This window comes from Fukomys damarensis, unplaced genomic scaffold (genome assembly GCF_012274545.1).
Source record: "Fukomys damarensis isolate Sample0158 unplaced genomic scaffold, DMR_v1.0_HiC HiC_scaffold_16, whole genome shotgun sequence".
Lineage (NCBI taxonomy): Eukaryota > Metazoa > Chordata > Mammalia > Rodentia > Bathyergidae > Fukomys > Fukomys damarensis.
In genome coordinates this window covers 94,850,150-94,860,057 of record NW_022900928.1, presented here as the reverse complement: position 1 = coordinate 94,860,057, position 9,908 = coordinate 94,850,150, and the positions used below count along the sequence as shown (strand labels likewise).

The following is a 9,908-nucleotide window of genomic DNA, read 5'->3' as shown; positions in this document are numbered from 1 at the left end:
CTGCTGGCGGGAGACCCGCGACCTAGCTCTGTGACTGCGATAGCGACACCAGCCCGGAGGGATCCCCTGTGCCAATCCGGTGTCCTCCCAGGATCCCGAGTCCTCTCGCCCAGCGGACGCGTGCCGCGGTCAATCGGGGTCCCTGAACCCAAGAGGACACGCGGGGCCCCCTCGAGCTCTGGGAGTTACATCTCCACCTCAGATCCCCAGGGACATAGACGGGGAATGGAGGCCTGAGGGAAGGTAAGGGCTTGGGTGGAGTCACTGGATGACAACTGAAGAGCGCTTAAGGTTTGCAAAGTAGAGGGCACTCCCTCAGGGCCTCTGCACCCCTTGGGGCTGTTCATGGGGAGTTCTGAGTATGCTCCCAGGCCAAGAGCTTCAGGAACTGCCCCTCGAAGTCCTCATTATGCCCTACTAAGGTCCACCGCGCTTCCGGAGACCTCTCTTTGGCTCTGGATTGGGGGGTCCTGATCTGCTGGCCAGGGCTCCTCACAGAAGCAGGCCTCCAGCCCTCCTGAATGGAACTGCCCATCCCTCTGACTCCAGTGGCATCTCTCCAATCCCCTTGGAGCTGGGAGGAGCCAGGAGGCCCATGCAAACCTGCCCTCAGCTCCTCACAGCATCCCTGGCCCCCAGCCTGGATCCCATTAAAGCCCTAGAAGTGGAGGTTTGGGTCCTCCTTCTCACCTTAGCCCCAAGTTGTGACCAAAGTCTCCTGCCTGCTCTTGCCTGGCCTCACCCTCCCTGCTTCTGGGTGCTTGGCCATGCCTGCTCCCCACCTCCACCCACTGTCTTGGCTGTCTGGCACCCTCTCTCCTCCCATCCCTGGGGGAGCTGGCATGGGCCCAGCATGGCTGATGTGGTAATGTCCCTGGCAGTGCCCACAAGGAGAGCTGTCAGGCCTGTTCCCAGTCAGTTAGCTCAGGCCCTCCAGCACCAGGGGCACTTGACAGGCTCCTGAAAGGGAGCAGGTGCTTCTGAGCTGAGAGACCCTGGGGAGGATCAGGGGGCTGCTCACAGCCCAGGGAAGCTGCCAGAGTGATGGGCACTGAGGGACTGAGTGCTGCTCAGAGGAGCAAGGCACCTTTCCGGGAAGCAGACCTTTTTCCTTAAAGGAAGATTAGCATGGGTTCCTGTGCTCCTATGTAGTAACCCAGGGCGCACGACTGCTTTGGAGCCCGTTGGTCCATTCAGTGTGCAAGGAGACAGCTGGGCATGACCATGGAGTTAGCCGGATATGGGAGCAACAGGCCAGGATGGCTGAGGATGGGCAAGGCAGGATCCTCATCTGAGACAGCAGAGCCCCCAGCTCCTCACCCTCTCCTGGTCCCTGGCCCTAGACCCTGTACCCCTGCCCTGCTGCCTCCTCCTGGGCTCCCTCTCTCAGCTCCCCTACTTCTGCAGAGGCATCTCCCCAACTCATAGTCATGCAGATGTAGCAAGGCACAGGAGTTCATGGAGCCCTGCAGAGACAGCCCAGCTCATTGCTGCTCCCCTCACACAGACTCCCTGGACACACCCTCAGGCACAGCCAGCACAAGTGCTGCTCCTGGTGCTCAGGGGCTTTCACCCACCACCTTTCCCTGCTCTTCCCTCACACACACTTGCCACTTGTCCCACCCCCTCCTCCTGCCCTTTTCCAGGACCCGGCATGTCCCCTGTCAATGCCCAGTCTGTGTAACTCATTCTACATGGCTGTCTGGCTCCTTCTACGTGGCCAGACCCAGACACTGCCTGCATCTTAAAAGCCTCCCCTCCTCACAGCCTGGGAGTGGGAGGCACATGTGTCTGTGTGGCTGCTCCTGGGGACATTGTCACAAGTGGGAGGCCTCAGGGGACACAGGAGTCTTCTGCTGGGTCATCCACAAGTGGGCTTCTTTGCCTGGGCGGCAGGGCATCAGGAGCCAGAGGAGGGCCACCTCCTTCCTGCCTGGCCTGGATGCTGCCTCACAGCCTGCTGGGCTCCTTTTCAAGACAAAGGCCAGAGCAGGAGAGAGCTGGGAGAGGATCTCCAGGGTGCAGATTAGAGGGAGGAGGCTGCAGTGTTCAGCTGAGCAAGGATTACATTGGAATTTCCTGGGCATTTAACAGCTGCACACCAGGACAGAGGACAGGGCCCCTGGTGCTGACCCCTCCCACGCTGACCCTGCAGGGAACAGGTGTGAGAACCAGCCCAGCACTCCCAAAGGGCACCAAACCCTTGGCCCTTTTGTGCTGAGGATGCTCCCTCTCCCCAGGACTGCTGAAGGCCTTGCCTCAGCTCTGTCTGGGCTTTGTTTCCATGGTGCCCTCACCTGTGCTGAATGCCCAGTCCCCTCTGTTTCTTTGTGTTCCAGTACTTTTCGTGACATGGTGGTAGAGAAGCATGAGAAAATGAGCTTGGGGAGAGAAGCTTGAGGAACATCCAGGGACAGCCATTATTTCACTCTTATTGCTGTCTCTCTGCTCATTCATCTCCACTTCTACTATCCCTTCATGTCTGCTTTCCTCTTACAGGTGAACACTCCTTACCCCTTAGAGGGCAAAGGGGAGGGGAGGAAACAGAATTGTCTAGGTTTTAAAACCATCTTAGTTTCTTTGTGTTTTTTGTATCTATAAAAAGTAAAGTATGCCTTCTTGTAATATAATAGCAAGAAAAACTATTGAAGTACGTATAAGACAAAGTTAAATTATCCCCTCCTACCACCCTGCATTTCTCCCTCCTACAAGTAACCAATTTTAATGATTAGATCTGTCTCTGTCTTACTTTTCTCCAAGCTGATTTGGCTTAGATTACTTAAATTTTAAAATTTCACTTTGTGGATTGAGGTGCATAAGATCTATTACGCAAGCCAGATTTGTTCGTAGACAGTCATATTTAGAATTTAATTTGAGCATAGTTAATTTTTAATGCCCTTATTGATTTAAAATTTTAATTTATCTTTACACTTTTCATATTCATAGAAAACTGACTACCTAAGCTAAGATTCTACAGTCTTTCATTTTCACCAGTTCTTGAAATCCAGGTCAAACCTTAATGTCTAAGACCTATCTTATTGTGTGAACGAAAGAAATGTATAAGGCTCATGGATCTCACATCTCCATTGTATCAGAAAGTGATATATCCAGAAAATGATATATCTGGAAAAGGAGCAGAGAAATATATGAAATCATAGAATGCAATTTTTGTCACATGAAACTTCATCTAATTAGTCTTAGTTTCTTTGTTTTTATTTATTTTTTTGGTATCGGGGATCAAACTCGGGTTCTTGCACTTTCGAAGCAGTTGGGTGAACCACTGAGCTAACTCCCCAGCCCTTCAGTCTCATTTTCTGTACTGTTATTTTACATCCTCATTTCTGCTGCTTTGGGCACTTTATATTTTTTAAACCTCATATGCATTGCGATGAGAGTGTTTTCCTGACTGACATCAGTCTTGATCATTTGTGTGTGTGTGTGTGTGTGTGTGCGTGTGTGTGTGTGCGTGTGTGTGTGTGTGTTCAAAGAATTCTGGATACTGGACAGCTCCTCCCATGAGCTGAGCAGATAGAGGGGTCTCAAGCAGTGGAGGGGTCAGGGAGAAGCCGGACATTGTGAAGGTCTCTTCCCATGCTTGCTGTGCCCAGGACGCTCTTGCGGATGAGGGCAGGAGATGTTCCCTGTCCACAACCAGTGCAGGCCCCTTTGGAAGTCAGGCTGTAAGTGCTGCTAGTTTAGTATTCCAGGCAGGCGAAGCAGTCATGTTCTTATCACTTGTTTTTCTACCTTTGACACTTGCTTCAGAAGAATCTGCAGTGCTACGAGTTAGTTGATGGTAATTTATTCCATATCTTAAAGTTTCCTCTTTCCTTCTTTTTCATTCTTCCAGTGGAAATAGTCTTAAATTTGTTTTATATATTAGAAAATAAAGGAATTGAATTTATCTCATTTAATGTCTTACTCTGACTCAACAACGTTTTTCCCCAAAAGAACTGTTTTAACCTTCAACACTCTGTACCTGAATCTGAGAGGTTCTCAACAAACATTAAAACACACTTTTCAGTACTTTAAGATCTTCAACCATTTATATTTAATGAATATCTTTGATCTTTGTAAAACTTCAAAAAATTATGCCTAACATTCTCCAAGCAGTGTTTCCATTTTCTTTTCCTTCTGATTCTTCTTGATGGGAGAAGCTGGGTGGTTCACATATTTGGTAATTGGCTGTGCTCTTTGCTGGATCATATGGAGCCAGACTAGCTTAATGGTGTCATTGAAATACATGTTTAGGCTGTGCAAGTAACCAGCTACAGCCACAAGCCACTGTGTGACTTACGTTGTGGGTCATTAAAGCAACAACATTGCCATCCCTTATTTGCTGAAACGTTCCATGTCCCACAAGTGATATTATTCATACTGCTTGTTTTATATCTCCTTTTTGCTGTCCTTCAAACCAAAAGAATGTGTTAACGTGTTACCAAAATATTATATTATAATTCCTTTAGAGATAGGGTTTCTTCACATTGCTGTGTTTCCCTGGCTTGCCTCAGACGTGTAATCCTTCTACTTCAGACTCTCACAGTGTTGAAATTAGAAGTGTACTCCACTGCTTGCATTTTGGAGGTTTTCTTTTCTTACACATCCAGGATTACCAGAAAAAAATTTAATGAGTAGGAATTAAGTTATGATTTTCTTATTGATTAAAGTTGAACGTAGTCGCAAATTTCAATTTCGCTTTCATTGAGAAATGTAGACTTTTCCACACCACTCTGGCTCACAGGGCCGCACACATGCAGCTTGCAACTCCCCTTCTGGCTGGCTGTTTTAGTTTTGGTTTTGGTTCCAGTCCTCTCTTGAGAAATGTGGGCAATGACCCTATCAGACAGAAATGTATGGATTCTGCGCTTCTGTGCAAAAAACACACACAGGCTCTGGGGACTGAGCTGCAAGGAGAGATGGAGCACAGCCGCTGTCCGGGTCAGCGGGCAGAGCAGGTGCTGGCTCACAGGTCTTGGCTGTGACCCTGGAGGTAGCCAGGTCTCTGGTGCTAGACTCTTAGGCACGATGCTGCGCCTCCGGCAGCTCTGAAGCTTTCCTAAGTCGGAAGCTGTCTGGAGTTCTCGGAAATCATTCTGAAGGATAAATACTCTCTGTGTTCATTGTACTAAGGAGTTCATATCTACACTTTTAAGTGATGATGCGGTTGGAAGGATAAGACATATGCAAGATTTTAAATGTAAAATTCCAGAAAACACAAGGACGGTTAATTCTGCTGGCTGTGACCCCCATTCCCCTTCCTTTGCTTTCTTACCCAGTTGCCTGTGCTCCTCTATAACTGTGCTTCCATATATACGTATGTGTTTGTTCTTCAGATAGCACTTCAGTTCTGCACTTAGCACTACCCTAGAAATGATTTTCTTTCAGCTCATGACCAGTGCCTGATCATCCTCACTGAGGATGCGCCCTCATTTCCTGACAGCTGTGTGTGGATGGGCAGGCAGTTAATTTGCAGCCTTTTCCCTTATAAACAATTTGCATGAGCACCCTTGTTCATAGTTCTGTGCAAACTGGTACAAGTTCTGGCCCCTGCACAGTGTCAGAGCGGTCAAGCTCCCAGACAGGGATTGGCAGTTGTTTTCCAACACCAGCTTCCCACTGAGAACTAGGAGACACCATTGCTGATACTTTGTCCTGCTCAAAGTGTGTTTTCTCAGTGTCATAGGTACAATGACACCTGAGCCAATTCAGGCTGCAGTAGCCGAGTGCCATGGACTGGGTGGGCTGTCACCCATAGACATGTATTTCTCACCACCCTGGAGGCTGGTCCAGGCTGGGGAGCCGGAGTATTTGGATTTGGGTTCAGGCCCTCTTTCCACTTGGAACTGTGCTCTTTTCAATGTAGTGTGATGAGGTAGAAAGAGGGTTACAAGCCCTGTGGGATCTCTTTTATAAGACCCCTACTCCCATGAATGAGGGAACAGCCCTCAGCACTTACTCCCCAAGCCCTACCTCTTTATACCATCCACACAGGGTCAGGGTTTCTATACAGGAATTAAGGGCAGGGGCACCAACATTTGGTGTATAACCATTTCCATGCCACAGTTTTGTTTTTGTTTTGGGGTTTGGGTTACTGGGGATTGAACACAGGGCCTTCACATTAAGCGAAAACCTCAGCCCTTATTTGGAGATACGTTGTCTCTAAGTTGCCAAATCAGGCTGGGCTCAGACATTCAATCCTCTGCCTCAGCCTCCCCGAGTGCCGAGATTACAGACATGCGTGACCTCTCCCAGTCTCTACAGTTGTTTTCATAAGCCTTCCTTCGACTGTGAGTACACATGAAGTATCTTTTCATGTGTTCAAGCCATACGCTTATTTTTCTCTAAGCCACAGGAAAACATGAGGCCCTGGAGGGAGAGAACTTTTGTTCAGAGATTGTCTGCCAGACCGACATAGCTCTTTCCTCACTCATCTTTCAGAATCTTTATGCCTGTGGTCCTTTTACATTTGTTCCCCTCCCTTCCCTCCCTTCCTACCCTACAGGCATCTTCCTGCACCCCTCTCACTCTACTGCCTCGCTGCATTGTCCAGAGCATCCAGGGAAGAGAGCAGGAGCACAGGGAGAGTCTGTGTGTCAGTGAGCACACAGCAGCCACCTCCCTCCCCAACTCTGATGCGAGGAAATTTCTAACTTCCACAAAGGTGACTGCTGGAGGAAGGAAGGAGAGTAAATGAAGAGAAAGAGCTGGAATCACTCCTTCCAGAAGAAAGGGGTAAGGAGGAGACAGAGTTACCTGGGTTCCTCTTTAAGGAGGAGGCCAGGAGAGAGAACCGCAGAGTCACCGTCACACAGGGAGTGGGAGGTGGCCTGGCCTGTTGGGCTCCAGGATGGTGGAATTTGCAGAGCATACTCATGAGAGACCCTGTGCCCCTGATGCTGCTGGCCCAAAGTCTGTGCCTGCGGAATCTGAGAGCTGTTTGTGGGGACACAAACCAGATCTGAGTGCCTGGGTTAGACATGAAAAGGCATTTTCTCCTCCCTGCCTCTTCTGGCTCTGCATGTCTCCCCAGGAAGCAAGTGTGGCTGCAGATCCCCAGTCTTGTGAAAGCCACATCCCCACCTGGGGGCAGGGTGGTGGCCAGGGAAATGGTGGGAGCCTTGAAGATGTCCCATGGCTTCTGAGGGCGCTGCCAGGTGGAGGATCAGAGTGGCAGGCACGGTGTGTGGCCTATGCGTCCTGACCTTGGTGCCCTCAGTGCTGGCTCTGGAAGGTAAGGAGGAAGGGGCCAGATTCCCCCACCTCACGGTGGAGTCCAGTGTGGTGGGAAAGGGGAGGGCTCCAAGAGGCAGAAAAGAGTGAAGGCCTAAAAGAGGGGATGGCATGGGGATCATGAGTGACCTCTATCAGGTATTTCAGACAGGTTCCTAACAGGAGCTGATCTCCTGCTGCCAAATGAAATGGATTGGGGGCATTTTGGGTTCCCCTTGGGGTGGAGTAACTGCTGTGTGCCTTTCTCTCTGGCAGAGGTGTTGTTGGGCACCACAGGAGAGCCTTCTGAGATGGCTGGCTCACCTACCCACCAGGTGGGGTGAGTCTGAAGTAGCATAGAAAAATAAACACAGGTAAAAAGAAGTCAAGGAAAAGTATAATTTTAAAATAATGCCTTTTTATTTTTTAATTACACTGTTAATTAAAAATACAGTTTTGGGCTGTGCCTTTTTACTTGCAAGAGGGTCTTGTGTATTTGTTTCCTCTTACACATGGGTTTTGTCATCACTGGATGTGGACAGCACCTGCTGGGGGCCATCATGCTCTTCCTCTACAGAAGAGCACCATAGAGCTCATACTATGGACAGAGTAGACTGAGATTTCTTTCTACCCCGAAGTCTCCATCAGTGTACCCAGCCTCAGTCTATGATATGATGCTCCTCTTTCACTGGAGGGCCTACATTCTATTCCTTTAAATGTATACTTTAAAAAATTTTGGCTAATAAATCCCTTTCTGCCTCTTACTGACTAGTCCTACATTTTGTTTTCTGATGGAAGTCAGTAAACATGGGCATTTACTCTGTGGGTAAGGCAGGTTTAGGCTCTCCATCCCACTTTAGGAATTCCCCTTGGGCCCTGACTAGTGATAAGTCTAACGCGGACAGTACAATATGTGTTAGGGGACCACTGGCCTCCACTCCCTTGAACCTGGACAATGCCTGAGGGCCACTCCCCCAACTGGTGTCCTAAGGTCCACTACCCAGAGGTAGAGATGAGTTGTGCGTGCCAGATCCTTCCACATGACCTATAGTAACCTTTCTTCAGTTGATGCTCATGAAAGTTTTATGCATATGGGCTGCATCTCCTTGATCCAATTATAACAGAGTGAATTACGGAAAAGGGCACAGGTAGTAGAAACATCTAGCATGACTCAGCACCCTGTCAGTGTCACGTTGCCAGGTGTGCTCTGCCTGACCCAGTGGGAGGCACTCTAGACCTGGTGAAACATTTCAATTCTTAAACCCAGCATATTCAGTGAATGTGCCACTTTTCTTTTTATTTCTTTCTGCCAGTGTGAGCCTGCTCACCGGCTGTACCATCACCTCGTTTAACTTTGCTGCTTTCTTCTTCCTTTCATGTGCCATGTCCAATTCTTTGTTCATCACCTGCAAGAACATAGAAACCTGTTCAGAGCCCCATCACTCAGGGCAACACCTCCATGGTTCCTGGACTGGAGAAATCAGACAAGAAATCCTGAGTAGCCAGGTGAGCTCAGACTCCTTTGCTCTGGAGGAACTGAGCTTCAGGATCTCTGCTCCCTTCGTAGCCTGCCATTAATTTTAGTCCTATTAGAGTAGACAGGTCCCCTTCATTGTCACCCAACCTCCCTGCACAGCCCAGCTAACCTTCTTCCGGCCCCTGCAGTGGGATGAGGTGAGCGTGCTGGACGACCAGCGCCGCCTGACTAGGACCTTCGAGGCGTGCCACGTGGCAGGGGCCCCCACAGGCACTGGGCAGGACAACTGGCTGCAGACGCACTTTGTGGAGCTGCGAGGGGCCCAGAGGGTACACATCAGACTACACTTCTCCGTGAGAGCCTGCAACAGCCTGGGTGTGAGCGGGGGCACCTGCAGGGAGACCTTCACCCTCTACTACCGCCAGGCTGAGGAGCCCGATGCCCCTGACAGCAGCCCTGCCTGGCACCTCAGGCAGTGGACCAAGGTGGACACCATTGCAGCAGACGAGAGCTTCCCTGCCTCCTCCTCCTCCTCCACATGGGCCGTGGGCCTCCACAGGACTGGGCAGAGGGTCGGGCTGCAGCTGAACGTCAAGGAGCGCAGCTTTGGCCCTCTCACTCAGCGCGGCTTCTACGTGGCCTTCCAGGACACAGGGGCTTGCCTGGCCCTGGTGGCTGTGAAGCTCTTCTCCTACAGCTGCGCCCCCATGCTGCGGGCCTTTGCCTCCTTTCCTGAGACACAGGCCAGTGGGGCTAGGGGGGCTTCCCTGGTGGCAGCAGTGGGCACCTGTGTGGCTCACGCAGAGCTGGAGGAGGATGGGGCAGGGAGCCAGGCAGGACAGCATCCCTAGTCTGCACTGCAGTGAGAGGGTACCTCAGTGGTAGCTGCGGAAAGAAATTGTAGATTGGAGGCTGCTAGTGCCTCCTATTCACCATCTCTTCCACCATGCTATGATACCCCTTCCCTAGCACCTCACACCCTCCCCTTCTCAGAGGGCTGCATGTGGCTGATCGGGAACCTACTTCCGGATGTTGCAGAGACCTCAAATAAAGTAGGTGCCTTATAAGACAATGCTCACTTTCCTGGGAACCTGCCATCACCTCTTCTGTTTCTACCAGTTTATAAACAGAATTAAGTCTCAATATATAACCTGTGGCAAAGCTGAGAGTGCAGGCAGAGTGGAGAGGACATGCACCCAAGCTTAGGGAGCATTGCCTGCCG

General features: G+C 50.2%; 1 protein-coding gene and 1 long non-coding RNA gene across 3 annotated transcripts; both read left to right on the top strand.

The window, feature by feature from the left end:
• The first annotated feature begins 11 nt into the window (after positions 1 to 11).
• Positions 12 to 7,226, top strand: LOC104850639. Of its 2 annotated transcripts, none has more exons than XR_777028.2 (3): positions 12 to 243; positions 6,662 to 6,732; positions 7,031 to 7,226. It is a non-coding gene; the product is annotated as an uncharacterized LOC104850639 (long non-coding RNA). The 2 variants fall into 2 exon arrangements; XR_004517504.1 differs by having other exon boundaries at positions 6,503 to 6,732.
• A 1,366-nt stretch (positions 7,227 to 8,592) lies between these two features.
• LOC117286272 (ephrin type-B receptor 6-like) lies at positions 8,593 to 9,678 on the top strand. The gene is made up of 2 exons (XM_033763973.1): positions 8,593 to 8,715; positions 8,875 to 9,678. The coding sequence occupies exons 1-2, from the start codon at positions 8,593 to 8,595 to the stop codon at positions 9,535 to 9,537; spliced, it is 786 nt and encodes a 261-aa protein (XP_033619864.1). The 3' UTR covers positions 9,538 to 9,678.
• The last annotated feature ends 230 nt before the right edge of the window (positions 9,679 to 9,908 follow it).

Coding starts and splice junctions, on each gene's coding strand:
- LOC117286272 (XM_033763973.1), top strand. CDS start 8,593: ATGTCCAATTCTTTGTTCATCACCTGCAAGAACATAGAAACCTGTTCA. Junction 8,716..8,874: donor AAGAAATCCTGAGTAGCCAG/GTGAGCTCAGAC, acceptor CGGCCCCTGCAG/TGGGATGAGGTGAGCGTGCT.